We start from the raw sequence: 27,615 nt of genomic DNA, 5'->3' as shown, positions 1-27,615 counted from the left end.
TCGTCGTTAATTTCACTTGCCCCCAAATGCCCCTGTACAACTGAGAGTGGGGAGAGTCAGCTCTCCCTCTCGAAATGCTCTCACATGGTCGCGTATATACAACCACTGCCTTCTCGAGGCCGAGGTGTTGTTTACGAAATTGAGAGAACGGAAAGAAGGTTAGTGAATATAGAGGATCCACCTATGGGAGTTAGAAATTGTGATTCCAAACCAATCGTGCACATGGGCACCAGTACCCTGAAGGAACAAATAGTGTATGAACCAATTATTGGCCACCGACTACCATGGGACTGCATCTCCTTCCTTTGCTCCACTGCCTTGTGGACCAGACTTTTAGGTCAAAGGCTCCGGGTTTGGCCGTCGAAAAGAACCACCTGCTTCGTTTTGGGCACCCGAACAGTATCCCAGTCGTCACAGAAATCAAATGATTTATGTGGCGCATATGTATTTGGTGCCTCCTTGTACCAATGTCTACGTGTTAAAATAATTAAATCACTTGCTAAAATAGTAAAAAAAAGAATGATGTTGAACAATTAAACATTCTTGAAGTGTTATGTTATCATGTACTTTTTACGAAAATCAAATATTGAAGGAAAGTTATTTACTAATCGGTTTATAAGAAACTTCAAAGATAAAGACAATTGGTCCACTTGAAAGTTATTAAGAACAACAGAATTGAATGTTCTAATGATGACCAATTGATAGTTGTAAATATTAATTGAAAAAAAAAGTAGAAATAATAATTTTTCATAGTAAAATCATAGATTACGGAAGATTGTGAAAGGAAGTTTACGGCTATGGAAGAATAAAGGATTCTGGTGAAGCAGAATGACTAGTATTGAATAGGTGCTTCAAGATAAAAGCTTTTGACAGACTTTCTCAATCCTTTAGACATGTATGTAGATTAATGTCCAGAGATGCTTTTCGAAAGGGCAGATTTATCAAACCAAAAGCGGGAGATTATCCTCCACACAATTACAAATCATGGACCGACTGGTAAATATAATACAAAGCTTAAGCGATTAGAAAGTTTTTCTCAGTGATCTCGAAAGTCTTTCAGAGTGCTACTGTAGTAGCTCTTTTAAATTGAGTTTCCATAAAGAAAGATTCCTCTTTGGTGCTATAGACACTGTTTCACATTGTTGTTTTGGCTTCAGATTTTTCTCAATAAATCTGGATTGTTATGTCTTCTACTTGATTGCTGCAAAATACGACATACAATTAACGGCACTCGGACGTGTGGAACCCCACAGTGGCAAAATCAGATGTAAGAAGCAGGGGAAGTGATTATAGGGTATGAATAAAAAAGGCACAGAAAAACGGGTACTCATGGTTATTAGCGTCGGCTACGACATCATTATAATTTGGCTATTGTCTAATCGTAGGATGCCACATCGATTTTCTAGACAGCTATAACAGGTTTCCATTGGATGGAATCTCTATGGTTCGTTAGAGTCTCCAGAGACTTGTGCTTTTCGAAGGACGTCCCAATATAGATATTCATTATTCATAAAAATCTGCTGCAATTTCGATATACATGGCATTTTCGGTAAAATTTCGTCTATCCCTCTTGCAGAGAGTATAGATCAAGTTCCTCTTTTGCTTCAATTTCCAATGCTTGGTCCCATCGAGGACAATTAGTCAGTTTGTGAATATAGTGTTGTTTAGCGATTCATTATCTTCTATATACACTTGTTATTACAGAGCAGTTACTCACATCTAAAGAAGATTGGTCTTATGAATATGAGAATGAATGGATTTTTGGGATTATCTGTTTATTTCGATAAATTTGATTTTACAAACTGCATGATCTGTGTCAGCTTGGATTCTTAAAGACATGGGATATCCATATGTTTGTAAAGACTATCTAAAATGATACAAAATTATATTTCATTGTTCCTATATATTAAAGACTGGAATTTTTTTAAAATATAAAATTAGGTAACTGTGAGACATTTATACCTGTTGTTCAGTCAGTAACTTTTAGGTATGTACGTAGTCATAGCAATTATGCTCGTTATCAAACAGCTTAAAGAATAAAGCTTTTAATTAGCTGTTTCTGATCCGAATCTTGTTCCTACATTAGGATATCTAACCTTTCCTAACATTGTAGATTAAAGTCGGTTTTAAGTAACCAAATGGGTTTGATAATAAAGTGTTTTGTGTTGACTACAAAAATTCGTTTCTATCTACTTTTTTTCAGTTCATTATGCACTACACATTAAAACACCAGCAGTCCGAATCATATGACTGCTTTTTTAACGCTACCCCAGTTTGCTAGAAGTTTAGAACATTTGCTTTTAGTATGACAGTGAAATGAAAGTCATTTGTCGTTTGTAGCGATACGTTAACAGAATACGATCTGGACACGAGATTATACGATCGCCAAACTGGATAGAGTGATATACATAGATACAATATCCGACTGACAATAGAGAACCAGGTTATATGTTTACGATAACACGTTACAAACTGTCTCCAGTTAATGAATCAAGGAGTAGAAATCGGCAATAGAAAGGAATTCACAATATTATTAGTTTTTCAACGTTTAACAAAGCTAAGTGTCTATTTCACCGTGTTCATAGGTCTATCACAGTCTACTGTCTTATGACACCAGTTTTCCATTAATGTTATTTTCGCTAAGTTGGCCGATGTCTTAAATTTATCATTATTGCATGGGTGTTTTCGTAAGTTTTTCTAACTATCGACAAGTACATATACTTTCAATCGACTGCTTTGTAAGATGGGTATTCGCTGGGTAGTTTAATATATGGAATGGTCAATCCAGTTATCCCATAAGAGATTCATGAAAATCAAAAGTTCCACTAACTGGATCCATTCGCCTAATCTATTTTATTATTCTTTTTAGACGCTATTAATTGTCTTCAAATATCAGATTTGTAAATTTGTCAACTTTTATATTGCTCATAGAAATTCTGAATTATCAGACAAAATAGAGTTATATTATCGATTAATTAACCACAGTATAAGTGTGTCTAACCAGTCATTCGCAAACTGATGAGAGGGTAATATAATAGTTATAACTTAAACATCCGTGATAATACATTCATGCCGTATAACACACAGTTGAAAATGAAGTGGGTACCAAATAATTTGTTTAGTTCATTTACGTCCATATGATGCAGTCGTAAAGGGTACCCAAACCAAGATATGATATCAGTCTACGATATCACTAACTGGTGATCTCGATCATTCAAGTAATTTTACACTACCTAGTTGGAGTTCACGATGACTGAATATCTTGTGTATCAAAATCGACCAATAACCCGGATACATACATTCTCCTTTACACTAAGTTTAAACACTTACATATTCCTTGTATCCAGAATTCTGGTTAGCGCTTTTTAGCAAGTTAGTTTTCTACGGGATGGGTTCGCCAACTCTCCCCTTTACCCGCGCATGGGACTGGTAGTAGCCCCAGATGGGCTCCTAGGCAAGACCTCACTTGCATTTCTCAAGGCCAAAGAACACGTTACGCCGAGAAGTGGAAACAGAAAAACGTGAGAAGAATAAACAACAATTGGATAGAACTAGAAAGAAAGGCTCAGGACAGAATGGGTTGGAGACTGCTGGCCAGAGGACTATGCTCCATTAGGAGTAACAGACGTAAGTAGGTAGTAAGTGTTCAAAATTCAATTATATTATCCGTGCTATGTTTTTCTACCATCATAGATCACCACTTAACTTCTGCTTTATATATTTTATTCATTTAATCTTTTTTACGCTGTAGTTTGTAGCAAATTATGTCAACGTACATTGATGCTATCATATGCAGATGAAGACAAATAGTGTAGCAGTAGCCTCTGCATTATGAGGTCTCAACATACACAAGGAAAAAACCAAGGTCCTCAAATACAACACGGAGAACATCAACCCAATCACACTTGATGGCGAAACTCTGGAGGATGTGAAATTCTCCACTTACCTAAGAAGCATCATCGATGAACAAGGAGGATCAGATGCAGACGTAAAGGCGAGGATTGGCAAAGCAAGGGTCGCGTTCCTACAATTGAAAGACATATGGTACTCAAAACAACTTTCAGCCAATATCAAAGTCATAATCTTCAATAAGAATGTCAAGGCAGTTCTACTGCTCGGAGCTGAAACTTGGAGAACTACTACAACCATCATCAAAACAGTACAAGTATTTATGAATAGTTGTCTACGCAAGATACTCAACATCCATTGGCCGGATACCGTCAACAACATCCGTCTGTGGGAGAGAACAAATCAGCTTCCAACCGAAGAGAAAATGAAGAAAAGATGTTAGAAGTAGATAGGACAAACATTACGGAAATCACCAAACTGCATCACGGGGCCATCCCTAACTTGAAATCGTTAAGGGAAGCGGAAAAGTGGAAGGCCAAAGAACACATTACATCGAGAAATATAAGCAGATATGAAAAGGATGAATAAGAACTGGAAGGAGCTGGAAAGGATTGCCCACGACAGGTTTAGATGAAGAGTGCTGGTAGGTGGCCTATGCTTCTCCACGAGGAGTAATAGACGTAAATAAGTTACATTGATGCCATATCCTACATGATATTTGATTAATTATCTTTTTTACTACAAAGAGCATTTATTAGAGAATTCACCAGAAAAAGAAATGGTTCACTCGTTAAAATAATCTGTACAATGATGCATTATAAATGAATACTAAGAGTTTATGATGTAATTTTCATTTGAAACCCGGTTAAGAAATCTTCAATCTCTCATTGAGCCCATCTTCAATCTTTTTAATAACTTCATGTATATATACGTAACACTTAAATCACAACTGTTCCACTGGATTTATTCATATTTACACGATTTGTATTGATTGTACAAATTCCTGATGGAATATGACTATTGATATTCTTCTTACTACCATTATTATTATGATTATTATTATGATTATCATTATGAACTAATAGTCGTCTTCCATGAAATTCTGGTGATAGAAATCGTCTTGTTTGTAATGATGATTCACATAATAATTGTGATGGATAATATGAAGTATAGTTTTGATTAGTCGGTGTTATATTGATTGAATGTGTTATATTCTTGAAATGATGATGATTTGTTGTATTATTACTTTCTGATATATCTTCTATTAAATTTGATGATTGTTCATTATTAGGCGCTATTGTTGTTGTATATTTCATAAGAAGTTCACGACGTTTTCTTTGAGAATAACAACATATTATAAAGATACATATTGATGCAATAATTAAGATTGTAGCACATACTATTGGAACTAATAAACGTGAACCTGAAATGAAACACGAGAGAGAGAGAGTAATATGTAATCATTTGTGATCTTAAATATTATTAGTTTGTGAAGCTATCGCTGAATACTGAATTGATCTACTATATCTTGAGAACATATTAATGAAATACAATATAAAAATTCCGGCCGTTGTTGCTATCTTAACGTGGTGGTCGAGTTATACTGGCTGGAACAATCGTTTCTCAAGGTTCTACCATGCCAGACAGGTCGGTTGAAGAGCGGTAAGAGTAAAAGCAGTAAACCTAAATTCCGAAGGCGAAGTCGTACTGCTGACTGTACAGAGGTATGGTGGCACTGAGGTGTTTTTCTCTGGGTTAGAAAAGGTCGACCCTAAAAATGCACACCTCGCCTTATCCCACGGATATCCGTCTCCGGTGGTAAGGTCTCAACAAGTACGGAGCTAACACAAAAATGTGTGTGAACGACCTCAAGCAGTTATCCATTGAGCACTGCGGTCACGATCTCAGGTCACTAAGACCAATTTTAACCCAATTTCTTTTTCAGGTATCTCTAGAAGAACCCTTACACGACATGGACAACCGGGAAGTGATAACTAACCTCCTACCTCTAACAGCTTTCAAGATCACTGACTGACTGATGATGATATAAAAATATCGCGACTGAAACTTTTCTTCATGTACGACTCATTCGTACCGATAATCATATTCTTTTAAGAACAGATATGTCCTGTTAGTGTAATAATAAATATTTGAAATACTTATTTATGTTATCCAAACAAACTTTTGTTACGTAGGTATTTCTAACAAGGTTATATTCAAATATCTGAATTGTTGTCACGTTAATCTCATGTAATGAATGGCTGCCGTTTTTGTTTTGTCCTATTATTTTATAAAACTCAATAAACTTACATTATGTACTATATGCCCCAAATCCAATGTAAATTCCGATCCAATTTGCCTCGTACCATAAACCTAACCTCAAACCTGTGTTTTCACTATTCTGAGAGTAATTATTCTAAGATGCTTATATTCAAAAACCTTACAACCTCTTCGTATTCTTCACCTTCTAAGGGAATATTTCACAGTCATAAAGTAGTACATAGCAAACTATCACAATAATAAGTAAACAGACAACTGATATGCATCACAATCATGCAGAACAAGGGGATTGAAAGTTATTAAATTGAATTACTGTTTAATAATATTTACACTTACCAAAATCATTTTCATTTACAACCATTGTATCAACTTGAATTTCAATTATACCAAGCAATACTCTATGCCAATAATCATCTAACTGATCAGTGCCTAAAATCATAGACATCGGTGGTAACGGTATGCCTTCATCATCATCATCCTCATCATGGTTACTGTTATTATTGGCAAACTCATAATTCCTGTCACTTCCACTATTGAATAGTTTCAAATTATCATTACGTAATTTTAAATTAGTTGATGCAGCTAAATAAGCTTCTTTAGATAAATTTCTAGCTAATTCATGAATAAATGAATATTCTCTACCATCTGGACCAATTCGAACTTGATCATTCAATGAACTAAGTGTTACCTTTTTTAGGTAATGGGAAAAGAATAAACATGAAATGTATTGGATAATATGTCGATAGTGTATACAAGGACAGATAATTTTGTTCACTGAACTGTATCCAAACGGAAACTAATAGTTTTCCTACCGCTATCTCTCGAATCTTTAACATTAAATTTCTGTCCGTTAGACAACACAATCGCATCAGGGAATACAATTCTGTGGTAGCTAATAACTAGAGCAGGTTCGTGCAATATTTATTTCTTTGAGACAGTGTAGTTTATTTACATTACTGTCCGTATCCACAGGCCTGGTTCAAAGGTAAGACTGCCAACACAAAAACATGACCCACAAGAATACTACAAATATAAAAAATGACGTGATGTCAAATCACACAAAGGAGTTACAAATGCCTCCGGTTAACCAACGAAGTTGATGAAGATTATCTAGCATACGCAAGCACGATTATTCTACAAGCTGATCGCTTTCAATTAAATGGATTATCAAATGATCAGTTTAAATGTCCATCATTTGTTTTCTAGACTACAATTACCCACAGATGCTGAAGTGTGAACACGATTACTATTCTGCTTTGAAGATAATGGAATGACATTACAAATGATTACTACAGAGTGTGAACACCTGGTAAATCTAAAACATGACACTACAGAGATAGAAGCTAAAGGAGGAGAAACCTCAATAAATTATAATAATCATTCTGTCAAACCAAGCAGACAAAATACTGTTGGTGTCAACAATCAAGGCAAAGTGAAATTACGGTTTTGTAGTGAATAACATTTCACCAAAACTTGTCGTTATCTAAATCACTGATGTAATGTCTGGTGTATTCTACTGATGTCGATAGATATAAGTAGTATGTATCACCAATCGAAAGTGAAGTGCCTTATGCCAGAAAGTTAAGAAGATCGAAGAGAAGTGAACGAGAACAGAGAGTGAGTGGTGTGGAAATGAAGGAACAATGAAGTCTGACACGATTGATTGACATTTTTCAAATAAAGAATTTACTGTTTGGTTCTCAGATTTTACCGACATATTCTGTAAGATTGTGTTTAAATACATTTGGTTGTCCCCACTTGTGGGAACAATCAGGGCAGATATTATGGATAATACTGAATAATCAATTATTGAATTTAAGTCTATGATCTAAATATATGATGCTTACACTAAGAGAATTGACACTCCTAGGCTTAATTCCGTCTAGAGTCATTATGTATGTACGTGATGTCGAGGACTTCCAAAGATATTCAACCCTCCATTGTTTTTTAATGATGCTTTCATTTTTAAGAATAAAAAAAATCAAGTTTAGGTTATATGATTAAAAGATGCCCCCGAGTGCCCTAGTACGGCTGAGAGTGAGGAGAGTCAGCTTTCATATGACCACTTGAATACAACCACTGTTAGGAAGGTCCTACTCACTGCTTTCTCGCGGCATTACTATTGTTTACGAAATTGAGAGAACAAAAAGCTTTAACCGCGTTGGTATTGGTGGATATGGAGGATCTACCTAGATGTGTTGAAAAAACCTGATTGCAAACTAATGGTGCATATAGGCTCCAATATATTGAAGAAACAAATGACGTATGAACCAATCGTCGGTCAACAGATACCATGGAACTGTATTTGCTGACGTTGCTCTACTGCCTTATGGTTCAAACGCTTAGTCAAGGGCTCCAAGTGTGGCCTCCAAAGAGAATCACCTATTTCAGTTTGCGAACCCGCGCAGTATCACAACCTACACACAAAATAAGTGCCTTATATGGTGCATATCTATAAAGATAAATAATCTTCTTCAATAATATTTATTTCACATCAAATACCAATAAAATTAAACTTACTTCTATTATATTTTGTTGTTCTATAGAATAACCAGCTTTTATATCACAACTTATACCGATATCCAATTTCCCACGACCCCCATCATCATCATCACCACCACCACCACCACTACTACTACTACCATAGTGATGATATTTTTTTAATGATGGTAAATTTTTTACAGCATTACATATATCATCAATAGTTGTTGAATAAGACATACGTAATTTAGAAAAATGTAATAATAATCTAGCACAATGATTATTTAATATAAAACTATTTGGTCGACAACCAGGTAATGATTGTTTAAAATAATAATTAGGTAATAATTGTTTTAATTGTCCCTGTATTGATTGACTAGCATTTAAACAAATTGTACGTAAATAACATGGTGGTACAAAACAATCATTATTATTCAAACCATTTGATGAGATAATATGACATATTTCACCATTTTTACAAGCGAAACGATCATTCTTTCCAATAATTTGTAAACATGACCAATATCCGCAAAAATCCTAAAGTGTAGAAATGAAGTGATATGAAACAATTTGAATAAAGCTTTACTGAACTCTGGATTCTATACTAGTTGGAAGTTATTAATATCTTGCCCTCAAATGCGCTGGTATGGCCGAGAGTGGGGTGGGCCCTCTCTCCCTCTCGAAATACTCTCACATGGCGATGCGTATATAACCTCTGCCAGGGAAGTCCTACTCATTGCCTTCTCGTGGAGAGGGTGTTGTTTATGGAAATGAGAGGACGAAAAGCGAATGTTCGGCATTTTAACCGGATCCCAAACCAATAGTGCACATGGGCTCCAGTATCCTGCAGGAACAAATGGCGTATGAACCAGTCGTTGTTCACCGGCTACCATGGGAATGTATCTCCTTATGCTACTCCACTACCTTGTGGATCAGACCTTCAGGTCGAAGCCTCAGGGAGTGGCCCCCTAAGAAAACCACCTGCTTCGGTCTGGACACCCGAGCAGTATCACAGCCCCCACACAAATCTAATGAGATTTGTGTGGCGCATATGTATCTGATACCCCCTTGTACCAAATTCTATGTGTTCAAATAAATAAATAAATAACTACTCTGTGTGATTATAATCATTATATTCTCATTAGTGGACAGTTTCCACGAGGTATTTCTTGGAGTTCTAGTGAAAAGTAGTGATCAGTGGAGTTCAACTGGGTTAGTTGTGAGATAGTAATTCACTGAAAACAATGGTAGATGTGTCTCTTAATTTCGTGGATTAGTTGAAGTTAGGCATTAACAGCATTGGATGCCGACTGACTCAGTAGTCTAGAGATTAAGCGTTCGCACGTGAGACTGATATGTTCTTGGTTCGAATTTCGTGAGGCGAGATCATGTCTGCGCATTGCTGAGAAGTTCCACAGTAGGACGAAACGATCGTTCAGTGCTTCCAGGTTTTCCATGATGGTCTAGCTTCAATGAACTCATGAATTCAACAATTAAATTACTATAATATCCACAAAGCCTCTTTCTGAGTTATCATATTTCATATTTCAGTGGTTAAGATCATGAGTCAGTTGAAGCTAGACCACCATTGAAAACCTGGAAACACTGGACTGCCGTTTCGTCCTAGTATGGGACTCCTCGGCAGTGCGCATCCACGATCCCGCACCACGCGGGGCTCGAACCCAGGACCTACTTGTTTCGCACCGGAGCACTTAACCACTAGACCACTGAATCAGTCGGCATCCAACGGTGTTAATGTCTAACTTCAACTAATCCACGAAATTGAGCGACACATTCACCATTGTCTTCAGTGAGTTACTATCTCACAACAGACCTGGTTGAACTCCACTGGTCACTACTTCTCACTAGAACTCCAGAATATACCTCGTGAAGCCAGACACTAGTGAGCATATGTTGATTAATATCAGATGGGTTTTTTGTGGAGATTGTAGTAATTTCAATGGTTAAGATCATGAGTCAGTTGTATTCGAGCTCCGCGTGGTGCGGGATCGTGGATGCGCGCTGCTGAGGAGTCCCATACTAGGACGAAACGGCAGTCCAGTGTTTCCAGGTTTTCCATGGTGGTCTAGCTTCAACTGACTCATGATCGTAATCATTGAAATTACTACAATCTCCACAAAAAACCCATCTGATATTTTCATTAACTTGTTTATCATATCATTTTTCATTTATGATGAAATCTCCACGACCAAACTATCCAGCTCTGAGAATGAAACTCCATCAAAATATTTCTCTTATCGATTCATCTGTTTTTTCTGAATGTTTAAATGAAAATCTCCATTCAAATGGAATAAATTCACTATCCTCATCTAGATTTTCATTCATTTGCTGTTGAGGATATCAGATCCTCAGAACTCACTTGGTAAATACCATATTTTTGTAATTTTCTAGGAATTTGAATTTCTTGTTTTCGCGCCAAAAACGCTCATTTTCACCTTCATGTCGTAATTCCCACTTGGGAGACTCTTGAACGCTATTGGTTCATTGTATCTTTTAGTGTGCTATTTTGTAACGCTTTCCAAGGGCAATTATATGCTGTGTATATACGTTTGATTTGTGTCTGTTGTTATTACTTATGCTTCTATCTGCTTGTGGAATATATTTCCACATTTCGAACTTAGATTCCTCTCTCTAGTTAGCGAGGCTGGAACGCGTCAGAATAGCTAGCTTACTGGTCTTTGGTCATAGAGTCTTTTTTTCTGTTCTCAGGCTAGGTGAACTCGTAATCTCTTCAAACATAGCATTCCCACAATAAAATATGGCTTTAATTTACTCAGCAAATATCAACTTGTGAATACAAAATTATTATTTAGTAGTAGTACTAGAGGAAGGCCAAATAACACATTACGTCAAGAAATATAAGCAGATATGAAACGGATGGATAACATCTGAAAAGAGCTGGAAAGGGTTGTTGAGGACAGAGTTGGATGGAGAATGCTGATGAGCGGCCTATGCTCTTTCACGAGGAGTAACAGACGTAAGTAAAAGTAGTAGTTATACACTTACATCAGTACATATAATTTGTCCTTTATTACAATGACATTGTTGACAGCTATAAGTCCAATTATCATTATGATCATAAATTCGACCATAAAAATTACATGCTGGAGGTTTTGGTTCTGTTTCAATGATCACTTCTTCACAATGTCGACCATGTCGTTGTTCTGGACAAATACATTCATATGTTCCAACACGATCAATACAAGTTGATCCAAATGAACATGGATATGAAGCACATTCATTAACGTCTATAAATAAATGTGAAAAGAGAGTTAAAAATAAACGACCATATGACTAACTTTCAAGCAATATTATAGGGTTTATTATATATATTAACATTTGTGAAATGGATAGGAGGATTTTATAGATCAAATTAGAGTGTAACAATTAGTCCAAATGATTAGGTATCAAGTTTTTGATTGAGATCATGAACCGATTGATGTTAGACCATCACAATTCAAAACCTGGAGGCACTGGACGGCCGTTTCGTCCTACTGTGGGACTCCCTAGCAGTGCTTATCCACGATCCCGCGAGCGGGATTCGAACCCAGGGCCTTCGGTCTCGCGCGCGAACGCTCGACCAACTGGATCACTTAGCAGGCATCCAATGGTGATAGTTTCTAACATCAACCAATCCACGATTAGATATCAAATGAACCAGTCAGTCAGTAACAACGTAGAACTTCGTACGTACGTATATCAGTTTGAGTTGCCACACCACATTAGCACGGAGATGCAGTTCTCGACTCGAATCCCGTAGTGGTAGAGGTAGTAAAAGTATAAGCAGTAATTGGAAAGATTAGTGTTTGGAGATGTTGATTAAAGAGTATAATCCAGTGAAATAAATTTGGGAAGAGAAAAAAAAAGAAAAAAAGGAACCATTTTATTGATTTTAAGAGATTGTAGGTAGTTGGCCGGAGAACCTGAATCTAGATTACATGTTAGTTTGTGTGTTTATCAGCAACATGTCCCTGCAATTGCAATACCATGGGTGCTCACTGCTTGGAATGTCATGCTAGAACTAAACAATTGTCCAATGATTCATGGTATATAATAATAATACACCAACTGTGATCAATCTATGACAAATACAACCAACATTCATTAATTTAGTGGAGGCATTTTTTACTATCATTAACTGATATTGAATGAATAAGTATTGTCGATCTTATATCCGAACAAAGAATAAATCAAGGGTAACTACTAGGAATTATTTATGAACTATTATTAAATACATTCTTATTAGATAATTATCAAGTAACTAGTTTATGGATATATGCTCATTCACTTCATTTCCACTTGAAGTTTGTGCTGATGATGTCGTTCAGAAGAACGATGAAAGCTCCACGACCAAACTATCCAGCTCAAAGAACAAAACTCCATTAAAGTATATCCTCATTCCTTATATCATAAGCTTTCATTTGACCTAGTGGTTACTTTTATACGAGTTACTATTCTTAGAGTTTTGGCATTAAAGTTGATGTTAATTCGTGATAAAAACTATAAATGTAATTCCTAACCCTTACCCTCAACTGTAAATCATCACTCTAATTCCTCACGCTGGTTTATAACCCTCATTTAGTTCTGATTGTTAAGTGGACGCTCTCAAGGTCACTCAAGCGTCACTCAAAGGTCGTCCATAAATTATAGTCTCACCCAAGTTGTTTATAATTATAATGGTACCTGGTACACATTTACTTCGGCCCACATTCATATATAGAAATGGAATTAACATAATAAATATCACACTCAAAGATAATAGTATCTGCTTTTGGCCTTTCTAACGTCACTACCAATTACAATTTTGGATAAAGTAGGAGTAGAATGCCGGCTCAATGGTCCAGGAGGTTAGGCGTTTGAGAGCGGGACTAAAGGTTCTGGGTTCGGATCCCGCGAGCGGGATCGTGGATACATACTGCTGGATCCCACAACGGGACGAGAAGACCGTCCAGTGCTTCCAGGTGTTCAACGGTGGTTTGACATCAATCGGTTTATGATCTCAATCAAAAACTTAATAATCTCCACAACCCCTATACTGATAAAGTAGGAGTGTTGGACATGTAGTTGACAACTTTGCCAGGTAAAAAAAAATAAAGGAACCTTGTTAAAAAGACGTCAACTAGAACATTCAGGATTAGGAAAAAAATCAATAAACATAGAAATAGATCTTATTCATTGAATAATAAGTAGAGAACAGCATGAAAAATTCGAAACGATTATCACATGAATAGATATAGTTATTTCACTGGAAAATCATATTGTAATCATTAATATCCTCAACATGTCAAACTTACTTATTCTACAGTCTGTTCCAATGAAACCTTTAGGGCAATCACATTCGAAAGAATTAATAAGATCTTTACATGTTCCATTATTATAACTAAAAGATAAAAATAAGTGAGTAAATAGACAGAAAATTAATAATAATTACGAAACTTAATAGTTGACATCATGAATCAATTGAAGCTAAGCCACCATAAAAAAAACTGAGAGAGCTGGTTGACCGTTTCATCCTACTGTGGGAATCCTCGGCAGTATGAACCTACGATCCCGCATCGCGAGATTCAAGCAGAGGACCTACAGGTCTCACACGCGAACGCCTAACCTCTAGACCACTGAGCCTGCTGGCATCCGACGGTGTTAGTGTCTTACTTCAACCAATCCGCGAAGTTGTGCCACGGTCCACCATTGTTTTTAGTGAATTACAGACCGTTAGATGCCGCCTCAGTGTTCTACAAGTTAAGCGCTCGCGCGCGAGACTGATAATTCCTTGGTTCGAATCTCGTGAGGCGAAGTCATGGTTGCGCACTGCTGATGAGTCCCACAATACGATTAAAAGGCTCTTCAGTGCTACCAGGTTTTCCATGATGGTCTAGCTTCAATGGACTCATGATCTCAACAATTAAATTACTATAATATCCATAAAACCCCTTCTGATATTAATTACGAAATTATTTCTAAAGATAATTTTCATCACGACCTGTCCACAGTTAGAGAATCATTGAAGACTAGTAAATAGTGGCTTAGTGTTTTGTCTCAGTTGTTCACGACTCCGTCAGGGATTAAATTTAGAAACTTTTAACCTCTAGGTGAGTGCGTGTCATCTACACTATTGGGTTGAAATCTAAGTTGTTCATGTTTCAAATCCCAACTAGTTCAACAACTGGAAAGGATTGTTCAGGTCAGAGTTGTATGAAAAATCCTGGTGGATGACCTATGCTCCTCCAAGGGAGATAACAGGTGTAAGTATGTACAGTAAGACAATATTTTTTATTCGACCTAAATTGAACAAAGTTGCGTATATTAAGTGAACCCACCATGGCATTGAATTACATTCGTTAATTTCATTTTCACAATATTGACCATCGAAACCAGGACGACAGATACAATTGAAACTGTTACCTAAATCAACACATGTAGCACCATTTTTGCATAGATTTTTTTGTACACATGATCTTGTTTCTGGTCGACCTAAATTTGGAAATGAATGAATAAAAGAATTGAATGTTTAAAAACTGGATTATGTAATAAAACTTATAATTATGTCAATCAGTTTCGACTTATTTCAAACCATTTCTTTACAATAACAGGTTTAGTCAGTCATGATCTCAACTAATGTAGTCACTATAATATCCACAAAAACCCTTTCTGATATTAATCAACATATGCTCTATAGTGACTGGCTTCAAGAGATATTTCCTGGAGTTCTAGTATGAAGCAGTGACCATTGAAGTTCAACTGGGTCTGTTGTGAGATAAAAATTCACTGAAGACAGTGGTGGATGTATAGCATTTTTTCGCGGATTATTTGAAGTTAGACCGTTCGATGCCGGCCGGCCCAGTGGTCTAGAAGTTAAGCGTTCGCGCGTGAGACTGATAGGTCCTGGGATGGAATCTCGCAAGGTGGGATCGTGGCTGCGCACTGCTGAGGAGTTCCACAATAGGACGAAACGGTTATTCAGTGCTTCCAGGTTTTCGATGATGATCTAGTTTCAGTTGGCTCATCATCTCAACTACTGAAATCACGATTAAGCTAGAAGATCCAAACTGTTATCCAAATTATTATCCATTTCTTTCGTAACCATTATCCCACAAATGAATTCAACCTGTAGATGATTGAGCTGTAATCCAGTGGCCCATAATTTCAAAGTTATTTAATCTGAGTAGGGTTAGATAAATAATGTTTTAAGGAGATTTACATGAATTCAATTTATTTAATAGTTGAAATCATGGAAAACCTGGAAGCACTGGACGGCTGTTTCGTTCTAGTATGGGACTCAATTTATTTACTTTGGAATATATTCTTAAAAAGGCCTTTTCTGTAAATGAATAAAGATGTTAAGTCATGCAATTTCTAGACATGTCTTGGATATCAGGTAAAGATCATGAAAATCTTTTTTTAAAAAAAAGAATAATTCGTATACAAGTTCTAGTTTTTTGAAATTCACTGAAGTGTGTGGATTGTGGTTCTTTCACTGTTCTTCTGGACAACGTCATCAGTATAAACTTCAGATAGAAGTGAACACTTCACTGCATGACCGAACCATCCAGCTAAGAAAACAAAATTATCAAAATCATACACTTAAGGTACAAATTTTCTCCACCGTTCCAGAATGTTCTTCAGAACTTCATATTTATTTATTGACAACAATAAATCTAAACATTTAACTTGGTTATCATGATCCTAGATTCATTATCCTATTAAGTATTCATAATAACCCTTAGATAAGAATCATTACGGTAATTATTGTGTCTTGTGGACTGCAGATTAGACAGCAGCGAATTATCGATCGGAACGATGACGCGTAAACACGTAAGAACGACTCAGAGTCCTGATTGGCCCTGCTTCCCTATCTAGCTCAGCTAGTTGAGTCCAGAACGCAAGTCTCAGCCTCTGAGATACGAATCATCATATTTCAAACATACTCTGTTTATATACCAATCAAGCAGACCACATCGTACCATAAAATAGAAAATAACATTTGTACAATATTGACCAGTAGGAAGACGACACGTGAAATAATTATTGACCAATAAGAGAACAATACCATCTCCAAGTCCAAGAATAGCATTCGACTTAATAGAATAATTTTTGGGATATTTTTCTGAATATCCCAACAGTAATGATTTACAATTCCCCTTTTCTTTGATCATTTCAAACATGTAAGAAGTTCAGAATGAATTCATATTCAACTTAAATCTTTGTTCTTATTCTTTTTAAAAAAAAATTTAATACACATCATTAATTGTAAAACAACAAATTTAGTTGCCATGATCATAATCCAATAATTTTGGGAGGGTAACTTTCGATCGGCGGATCGCCAAAACAGGATCAGTATATCTACAATTGAAAAAAATCTAGAACTCAAAACAACTGACAATCAACACCAAAGTCAGAATTTTTAATACAAATGTCAAGACAGTTTTACTGTATTGGGCAGAAACTTGGAGAACTACAACAGTCATCATCCAGATAATACAAGTGTTTATTAACAAGATCCGTTGGCCAGTCACTATTAGCAACAACCTACTGTGGGAAAGAACAAACTAGATTCCAGTAGAGGAAGAAATCAGGAAGAAGCACTGGAAGTGGGTAGGATACACAATGAGGAAAGCATCCAATTACGTGACAAGACAAGCTCTCATATGGAATCCTCAAGGCGAAAAGAGAAGAGGAAGACCAAATGATACGTTACTTCGGGAAATGGAGACAGACAACCATGAGAAGAATGCCCAACAGTTGGATAGAATTAGAAAGGAAGATCCAAGATCGAGTGGGTTAAAGAATGCTGGTCGGCGGACTATCCTCCATTAGGAGTAACAGGCGTAAGTAAGTAAGTAACTTTTGAATAAGCTAAAAGGATGATAGACTAGATTCACTAAATATTTAAGCCCATATATCTCTGCATGAGTTGGAATGAAAATCGTTATATGTGTATTAGTGATTTGTGTCTAATATAGTCTTAGCTTGTCAAAAAAACAATCTTCAGTCTCATTTCAGTTTTCTCATCTTGATAGTAAGTTTGGTGTAAATCAAAACTGAACAGAATATAACAAAGCAAATAGATGAATTCATTTCACAATTCCCTTAAACTTTTTACAGTGCAATGTCGACTTCTTCTAAGCATTGGTATTGGTGTCGTGTTGGTTGCCATATTAAGCCCACACAGCTTATTTGAACTTCCGGACAAACCAATTTATTCATTCTTCTCGACCTACATGTTGACCCTGTTAATTATTCGCTTATCAACCATGACTGTTTTTATGTAAACGTGTGTGCATTTCTCATCTTACTCATCACATTTCTGTAGCTTATTCTAGTTCAGCCTATAAATATCGATTAACGCTTGATTAAGACGAGTTGGATCACACTCTATCTTCACTGCGCGTCATCTCGCTCCGCTCTCTTCTCTTTGCTTCGTTTCGTTTCTTCGATCGCTTTTCTCAATCAATAATTGTACGAAATATATGTATTCTAAAATCCATTCTCATATTTGATTTATGTGATTCCGTTATTCACTAACGCGATTTAAGGTCATGATTATATACGAGGATTGACTGTTATGCCCTGATAAGCATAATGAATGGTAACTTTTGGGATCCATTTATGGACCAATACTATACGTATATTTTTATCGTATAATTGTTAACTAACTAAATCATACACATTCATGTCCCTGTTATTATGAGCTTTATTTTAACCAATGAACTATTATTATACGATTTACCATTCTTGAATTATACCCAGTCTATTAATTACTACCTCCCACATTCACAGTCACATTTGGCTGAATCTAGTATAAATGTTGTTTCCTATTTTATTGGTACGATGTGGTCTGTCTGGTTGGTATGTTTGAAATAAATGATCCATATTGCAGAGGTTGAGATTGATGTTCTGGACTTAACTGGCTGGGCTAGACGGGAAGCAGGACCAATAAGGACTCTAGACTGTTCGTACGTGTTTTATGCGTCATTGATCCGATCGGTAATTCACTGCTCTCTGATTGGCGGTATCGTTATGTCATACATATTAGGGCACACAGGCCACAAGTTATAACATTGGCGATATGTATATTTCAATAACGATCATTCGCACGATCAACATGGAGTCAGACATAAGGTCACTAAATTGGTTTATCAGATTTATTAGATTGTAATTTGTTAATGATCTCATTTCTAGATCAACTAAGTTTTATATTAACATAGAAATATTTTTAACTAAACTTACGTAACTGGCAAACAGATCCAATCCATTGATTATCACATTCACATTTAAATAGTCCAGGACTTAAATGATCTTGATGACATTTACCATTATTAAAACAAATTTTAGCCATATTACATGGATTATCTGTTTGAAATTCACACCAACGACCAGACCAACCTGGTGCACAACGACATTGAAAATCTCCTGGATGTAATGTATGCTGACAATAGCCACCATTTTGACATGGATTTGGTTGACATAAATCAATAGCTATAAAGACAAAATAAGGAAACCAATCAATCATTTGATTCAAGAGGTTTCATATAGATTAGTTTACTTCATAAGTGATATTTGTCATGGATTGACAGCAGTTTGAAGGCAGGAAGTATTATTAGTATTGGATGATTGTAGTATTTTATCAGAATGATCTAGAAGTAATACACTCCTTACGTTAACTTAAAGTTGAAGGTTCACTGCATTTTTGGTAGGAGCTAATGACACCGTCCAGCTGTCCAAACCAAATTAATATCACAAGAGGTTTTGTGGATATTATAGTAATTTTAATAGTTGAGATCATGAGTCGATTGCAGCTAGACTACTACGGAAAACCTAGAACCACTGGATGGTCGTTTCGTCCTCGTATTGAACTCCTCAGCAGTGAGTATCCATGATCCCACCTTGCGAGATTCGAACTCAGGACCTATCAGTCTCTTACAAACCAAATTAGTCTTAATCTTATTAAACATAAGATCTATGGACTCGTAATCGAATACTTTCACCACTCAACTCATTGAGAATATCTATCATGTTAATAATTTCATAATTATCTTATAATTAATGTGAGAAATTTGTAAAAAATAAAAAGTCACTTACGATGTTCACATTGCACACCACTAAATCCCTCTTCACATATACATTCATAACCTTCTAAACCACTTATACATGTACCATCATTCATACATGGCATAGTTTCACAATAATTAATTGATTGATGACAATATTTTCCTTGATAACCAGTTCCACAGATACATTTATAATCTCCATTATCTGTACTAACACATGTACCATGTTGACCACATACACCATAAGGATATGTGATCTCATGATGACTAATTAATAAATTATCATAATTTGATTGAGTTGAATTTCTCAAAATCATTGTTGATTGTTGAAGAGTTAATACTGAAGATGTTAACGTCAACGAAGAAGAAGAAGAAGAAGAAGGCGAAGAAGAAAGATATGAGAATGTATCATTATTATGCATAATTAACATGGTTAAACATGGATCCATTAATGTATCACAACCATCTGGTCCACAATATGGTCTATGATATTCACAAAATTGTCCATAAAAATTTTCTGAACATTTACAATAGAAACCACTAGATAGTGTATAACAATAAGCACCATTTTGACAAAGATTTGGATTACATCCATTTATTGAAATCTTTCATAGAATAGAAAGAAAAAAAATATAAAAAATAACAGATGAAATTTACTTCATCTTGAAAGACTACTTACATTGTTCTTTGAGAAATAAAATAATTAACTCGGAGATTTGATTGAGATTATGAACCGATTGATGTTAGACCACCATTGAAAACCTGGAAGCACTGAACGGCCGTTTCGTCTTATTGTGGGACTCCTCAGCAATACGCGTTCACCATCCCACTCGCGGGATTCCTTAAGGTTAGACATTAACACCATTGGTTGACGACTCAGTGGTCTAGAGGTTAAGCATTCGCATGTGAGACCGAAGATCCTGGGCTTGAGTCCCCTATTGTGCAAGATCATGAATGCACTTTGTTGAGGAGTCCCATACTAGGAAGAAACGACCATCCGGTGCTTTCTGGTTTTCAGTGATGGTCTAGCTTAGATCAACACATGAATTCAACTATTAAAATAAAATTGTTAATGTTGAAATAACTTATATGCCAAATGAACTTATGAGATTCATGATCAGAATAAATATGGTTCAGATAAGATGAAAGAAATAATAGTCCAATTATAAATTCGATCAAATGATTAGTGAAAGACTAAAGTTATATGAAATCAGTGGGAATTTATAAAGTAGTGTGAGTGTCAAGGAGATTAGTCATGTACTCGGGACATTATTGGTAATAATAATCCAAAGGTATGTGAATAACAAAGATAACAAATTCACTTGGTATTGTTTTACTTGAATCTTCCCATTGATGTTTTAGGACTGAGACTGATCAGTCTCTTATGCCAAATTAAAGCAATATCGAGGCATACTCACAGTATGCACATATGCCAATAAAAGACTGATCAATTTCAGTCCTAAAACATCAATGGGAAGATTCAAGTAAAACAATACCAAGTGAATTAAACTTCAACCCATTGCACAAGCAAGTGGTTATCAGAACTCAGTAGCTAAGTGGATAACGCGATGGCGTTTGAAGTGGACGGTACTGAGTTCGAGTCCCAGAGTGAACATCAACTCTGAGATGCAGGTACATCCAGCTGACCAGTCCAAAACAGGACGGAACGCGCGTCCTGGATTCCACTGCTAGTCACTATCCATCTTTGCTTATAAAGATAACAAAGATTATATTTGACTAAGAAGGGTTGTAAGGTTTTCCTATAATTATGATTACTATTGATTCATAGGGCGTGAGGTTGACCAATGTAAGATAAGTGTTTGAAGATATTGATTGCATACACTTGGCTCCAGTTTTTTAGTCCGAATGGTTACAGCTTTTACCCTTTGAAGGACTTTGGATCTAACAGACCTTGAGAAAATATCTCGAACCCGATAAATAATTGAGAAAGATTGGAGTATACTGGAACTGTGACTAGTTTGCATGAAATGGGCTGACATCGAGCTGTCCGCTTTTTTCACTAGATCTTTGCTTAACCACTCTGGAAGGTATTCATGGGCACGAAAATGTAAATTGAGATGGTGGAGAAGATTTTTATCTCAAATGAATGATTTTGATGGAGTTTTGTTCTCTGAGCTGCTCAGAGAACCAATATAACTTGCTGTATGAATGTAGTCGAAATGACAAATACAAAATTAGTTGGTCGTTCTAAATAATTCATCTTTTAGTCTTGGTGTCTACTGATCTACTCGTAAATATGAACCGTTAATAATGCAACTGAACATGACATAAAGTCGTCAATTGTATTAAGCGATACTTATGGAAACTTTCAACATACATGACTGATGAATTTCTGCCGACACTTAATTACACCAATGTATTTCGCTTGAATGAAACATTTGATAATCTTTTCAGAAACTCCACACAGTGTTTCATCATCAGTGCTAGTGAATAAAACTTTAAAATCAATGAATGAATTGTGTCTTACAACATTCTCATAACTGTAGTAATAATGATGAACTTGAAGTCATTTCTAATGAATTGATGATTTATATTATTTATTTAAACACATAAACATTAGTACAAGGAGGCGCCAAATAGATATGCGCCACATAAATCATCCGATTTGTGTGAGGGCTGGGATACTGCCCGGGTACCCGAATCGAAGCAGGTGGTTTTCTTAGGCGGCCACACCCAGAGCCTTCAGCCTAAAGGTCTGATCTACAAGGCAGTGGAGCAACGTCAGGTGATACAATCTCGTGGTAGCTGGTGTTCAAAAACAAGTTCATATGCCATTTATTTTCTTAGGATCCGGGAGCCCATGTACGTCAATGGTTTTGAATCAGGGCTCTCCATATTCACGAACCCGGTTAAAGCTCCAGACGTTTGATTTTCGTCCTCTGAATTTCGTGAATAACAGTAATGCCGCGAGAAGACAGTGAGTAGGACTTCCTTGGGATTCGTTGTATACAAGTGTCCATGTGAGAGCGTTCAGAGAGGGAGAGCTGACTCTACCCACTCTCAGCTGTACCAGAGCATTTGGGGGCTATTTTTACAACAGATTCATCATGTTATCAGTGAATATTTTTTCTCACTCACTTCACAATTTTGTCCTATAAATCCATTTGGACATTCACATAAATAACCACCAGGAATTTCATGACAGATTCCTTTATTTTGACATGGTTTACTGGAACATTCACGATTAATTTCACAATGTCTACCTTCAAATCCAATTGGGCAAGTACAATAGAAATCATCTAGAAGATCCTGAAAGAAATATAAACAAACAAATAAAATTATTTCACTCTAATATATATATGAGAGTAGGAAATGAATAGAAAATTACTATATTGAATATTTCCGGATGGTATTCATCAAAGATTGTTTTCCTTTTGAATATCATTCGGAATAAAAGATCACTGGATATCTTGTATTGTCTTAGTACGATACTCCATAGAAGTGCTCACTTACAATTTCGCCAGAGATCAAACTCTGAAGCTACAGGTCTCTGGAGGAAAGACAGCTTAACTAACATTTGAACCGGTAAAAACTAAATTCTATTCTTAATTTAAATATCAATCCATATTGAAATATAGGGAAATCAGGCTGTCGAGTCTCAAACTAAAGTGAATAGATGGAACATCAATATTCTAGTATTACAGACTATTCAAAATATAATCAATATGGAAATGTAGAAAATCTGCAACCTCTACTAACAAACAGAAAGATGCCTAAATAAATACCAATTCTTTGAGATTGATTATGTAATATTCATCAAGTCACAGTTTATGATTGAAATAGCAAGAGAAGTGAATGTTAAACGCAGCATCATTGTCAAAAATATTGATTATATGTAACTAACTAACTAACAACTACTACTAGTAGTACTACTAGCACCACTATCAAAACGCTGATTCCAAACCAATGGTGCACACGAGTTCCAGTATCCTGAAGGAACAAATGGCGTATGAACCAATCGTTGGTCATCGGCTACCATGGGACTGCATCTCCCCAAAATGCTTCACTGCCTTGTGGATTAGACCTTCAGGTCGAAGACTCCGGGTGTGGTTCTCTAAGAAAACTACCTGCTTCGATTTGGACACCCGGGCAGTATCACAGCCATCACACATATCAAATGAGTTTTGTGTGGCGCATATATATTTGGTGCCTCTTTGTACCAATATCTATGTGTTAAAATAAAAACTACTACTACTGATGCTACTAACACTACTAACAATGCCACTAATACTGTAGTGAACAAGAACACGGGTGGGGACAATCGAATGTATTTCGCACAAAATTACAAAGTTACTCGGTAAAATAGAAAAGCCATATATTAAACCGTTAATTTTCAAAATCCATCATAACCTGGACTGTTCCCGTTGCAAACACCAAACCATTGTCTCACATTTCATTGTTCATGCGTTTTCTTACAAATTGCATTGTGTTCCCGTTCTTCCTTTCTTGATCTTCTCCCCATCTTCTACTGCCAGACATTACGTTTTTAACTCGCGTCATCTACTACTTATATCAATGTAAATAGCATGCACCACACTACTACCACCAATACTACTACTAACAACAACATTACTACTACTACTACTACTACTACTACTACTACTACTACTACTGCTACTAACACTACTAGCAATGCTACTAGTACTACCACCAATAGTACTACTAACTACAACATTACTACTACTACCACCACTACGACTACTACTACTGCTATTAATGGTATTAATAATGATGATAATAATAATAATACTACCATTACCATTATTATTATTATTATTATTAAGTAAGTAAAATAAGTTACTTACGTGACATGTTCCTCCATTTTGACATTTGTCCACACAATCATCGATATCTTAATTATTTAAAAAGGAAAAAAGAACAATCATTAGTAAATAATTATGTAATCTATTACTATAAACAAATGAGAAATCAATAAAAGATTGAAGTAAGTCACGCAATTCGTAAAGAAGTGAATGAATGAATATCATTATGCATCCCTGCTTATTATTGAATAATGGAAGATATACGATTAATGACTATGGATACGTTTAGTCGAATTCACTTCAAAGAACTGATCAGCGAAAGATATCAACAACCTTGCTTACTTACTTATTTACTTACGCCTGTTATTCCTCGTGGAGAAGCATAGGCCTCTCACCAGCACTCTCTATCCAAACCTGCCCTGGGCAATCCCTTCAAGTCGTTATTCATCCTTTCCATATCTGCTTCTATTTCCCGACGTAATATGTTCTTCGGCCATCCTCTTTCCCATTTCCCTTCAGGATTCCAAGTTACAGATGGCCTCGTGATGCACGTTGATGATTTGAGTAATGCATATCCTATCCATTTCCATCGTCTTTTCCTAATTTCCTTCTCAGCTGGAAGCTAGTAGCTTCTAGAAGCCTGTAACTCTTCTAGAGTTACTGCCAGTCCCAATCCCGGGTAAAGGAGAAGGGTTTAGTTTGGGGTTAGCGACCCCGTCCCATAGAAAGCTAACTCGCGAAAAAAATCAACAACCTTAGATGTTATATTTCTGTTATTCAAACTGTATCATTCAATCTCATCTTTTTAAATATTACAGTTTAATTATTTTGTGCTACTAGATGTTATGTTAATATCAAAATATTTAGCTTATTAGGAAACAATACAAAATAGTCTTCAGTCTTTAGTAATAAGGATAGGAGGTCTATCGATCTAATATTAATAAGACGAAACGACCATCCAGTTCTTCCAGGTTTCCAACAGTGGTCTAACATCAATCGGTTCATGATCTCAATCGAAACTTATTATTCTCCACAACTCCTATACTGATTATTAACATATGCTCAATAGTGCCTAGCTTTGTGATGAGATTGTCTGAGTTCTGGTGAGAAGCCGTGACCAGTGGAGCTAATCCGTGTCGGGTAGAAACAGGTATCTACCTCAGTACAATGGAAAATAGTCGCACAATTTCGTGAATTGGTTGATATTAGACACTAACACCACTAGATGCCGGCTCAGTTGTCCAGTAGGTTAATCGTTCGCGCGCGAGAGTGAAGGCCCTGGGTATGAATCTTGTGAGGCGGGATTGTGGTTGTGCACTGCTGAGGAGTCCCACACTAGGACGAAACAGCCGTCCAATGCTTCCAGGTTTTCAACGATGGTCTAACATCAATCGGTTCATGATCTCAATCAAAAAAAAGAATCCTTACAGTTTGTAACACTGTAGAGGTTCAATCTCTCTTTGAATATATCAACAGAAGGTGTTATATTATGTGTTCTGTTAATTCACTATTCGATACGAGAAACAAAACTTCAGACGTAGATGATTTGATCTCGGGTTTTTCTAACTTTCTTCGAATGTCCTCTCAAATACAAACTAGTGATCATTATCAATTATATAAAATGATAATAATCTCCATACAATGACAATAGACAAGTCATTAAATGATGAGTATAATGATTGAGATCAACTGATTGTAAACAGACTAAATGAGAGAAAAAAAGATAACAATCATTTGAAATATACATTTAATATCTAGTTTAATGAATGAAGTTGAAGTATCTGTTCAAACTGTGAGAGAAAAGAAAAACAACCTAGTCATAATAAGAGGGAAGAAAGCAAGTAATGATGATAAAGATAAATGTTAAGATCCTTATGTACTTGTTCTTTTCTAAGCTGATCCCTTGTATGTTTATCAAAAATGTTTGATTTTATCATCTAAAATAGTCATGAAATAGCATTCTAAGCATTCTATCACTTATTTATCTTCAATGGTTACGATTACTGAGTCAATTGAAGCTAGGACATCATGGAAAACCTGGAAGCACTGGACGGTAGTTTCGTCCTATTGTGGTACTCCTCAGTGGTGCGCATCTACGATCTTGCCTCGAGAGATTCGAACTTAGGATCTGTCAGTCTTGCGTGAGAGCGTTTAACCACTGAATCACTGATCCGGCATCCAGCGATGTTATTTATTTATTTGTTTGAAAACATAAATACTAATACGAGGGGGCACCAAATACATATGCGCCACAAAAATCATTCCATTTATGTAAGGGCTGGGATGCTGCTCGAATGCCCAAACCGAAGCAGGTGGTTTTCTTAAAGGGCCACAACCCGGGCCTTTGACCTGAAGGTCTAATCCATAAGGCAGTGGAGCATTTTGAGGAGATGCAGTCCCTTAGTAGCCGGTTACCAACGATTGGTTCATACGCCATTTATTCCTTCACGATACTGGGGCCTATGTGCACCATTAGTTTGGAATCAAGGTTTTCCAACTCCCCTAGGTGGACTCTCCACTTCCACCAACCCGGTCAAAGCGCCGGACATCCGCTTTTCGTCCTCTCAATTTCGTGAACAACAACCCTGCCTCGAGAAGGCAGTGAGTAAGACTTCTCTGGCATAGGCTATATACGCATGGCCATGTGAGAGTATTTGGAGAGTGTCAGCTGACTATCTCCACTCTCAGCTGTACCAGGGCATTTGGGCACATCCAGAAGTGCGAATGTCTAACTTCAACGAATCTACGAAATTGAGCGACACACATCCACCACTGTCTTTAGTGAATTACTCTCTCACAACAGACCCGATTGAACTTCACATATTTATCTGTTTACAGGTTTAAAATCTCTATTTCTGATCACTGACAGATCAATGAACAGTGTACAATATCATGTTTATCTAGTTTTTAGTGCTAATTGAGAACTATCAATCAAGCTGCAATATAGTCACTAGTTCAAGTGAATTAAAAACCGTGTATATTATGCTGAGATGTTGGGTAGTTTTAGATAGTTGACTGGAAAACTTGGACATATGATTTGTGATCTGGGGTCAAATCCAGCACAGACCAACAGTTTCCTTAAGATTTTGGGCACGTCTTACTGACTAGTATTAGATACCGGGTAACTAACTTCAAAAGTTTCCAGTTCACTA

General features: G+C 36.3%; 1 protein-coding gene across 1 annotated transcript; it reads right to left on the bottom strand.

Moving 5' to 3' along the window:
• Window positions 1-659: 659 nt before the first annotated feature.
• MS3_00000201 (uncharacterized protein) lies at window positions 660-24,835 on the bottom strand. The gene is made up of 10 exons (XM_051208060.1): window positions 24,506-24,835; window positions 22,779-22,949; window positions 19,711-20,284; window positions 18,859-19,107; window positions 14,949-15,102; window positions 13,926-14,011; window positions 11,638-11,879; window positions 8,650-9,147; window positions 6,466-6,817; window positions 660-5,272 (listed from the first exon to the last, which is right to left on the bottom strand). The coding sequence occupies exons 3-10, from the start codon at window positions 20,126-20,128 to the stop codon at window positions 4,788-4,790; spliced, it is 2,484 nt and encodes an 827-aa protein (XP_051067220.1). The 5' UTR covers window positions 20,129-20,284; window positions 22,779-22,949; window positions 24,506-24,835; the 3' UTR covers window positions 660-4,787.
• Between the last annotated feature and the right edge of the window lie 2,780 nt (window positions 24,836-27,615).

The sequence above is a fragment of the Schistosoma haematobium genome, chromosome 2, assembly GCF_000699445.3.
Source record: "Schistosoma haematobium chromosome 2, whole genome shotgun sequence".
Lineage (NCBI taxonomy): Eukaryota > Metazoa > Platyhelminthes > Trematoda > Strigeidida > Schistosomatidae > Schistosoma > Schistosoma haematobium.
This window is presented reverse-complemented; position numbering and strand designations above follow the sequence as displayed.

Excerpts from the sequence above, each read along its gene's own strand:
- MS3_00000201 (XM_051208060.1), bottom strand. The coding sequence starts at position 20,128 with ATGGATCCATGTTTAACCATGTTAATTATGCATAATAATGATACATTC. Across the intron at positions 14,012-14,948 it reads GAATGTAATTCAATGCCATG|TTATAATAATGGAACATGTA; the intron begins GTGGGTTCACTT and ends TTTATCTTTTAG. Across the intron at positions 6,818-8,649 it reads AACAACAAAATATAATAGAA|GTAACACTTAGTTCATTGAA; the intron begins GTAAGTTTAATT and ends TACCTAAAAAAG.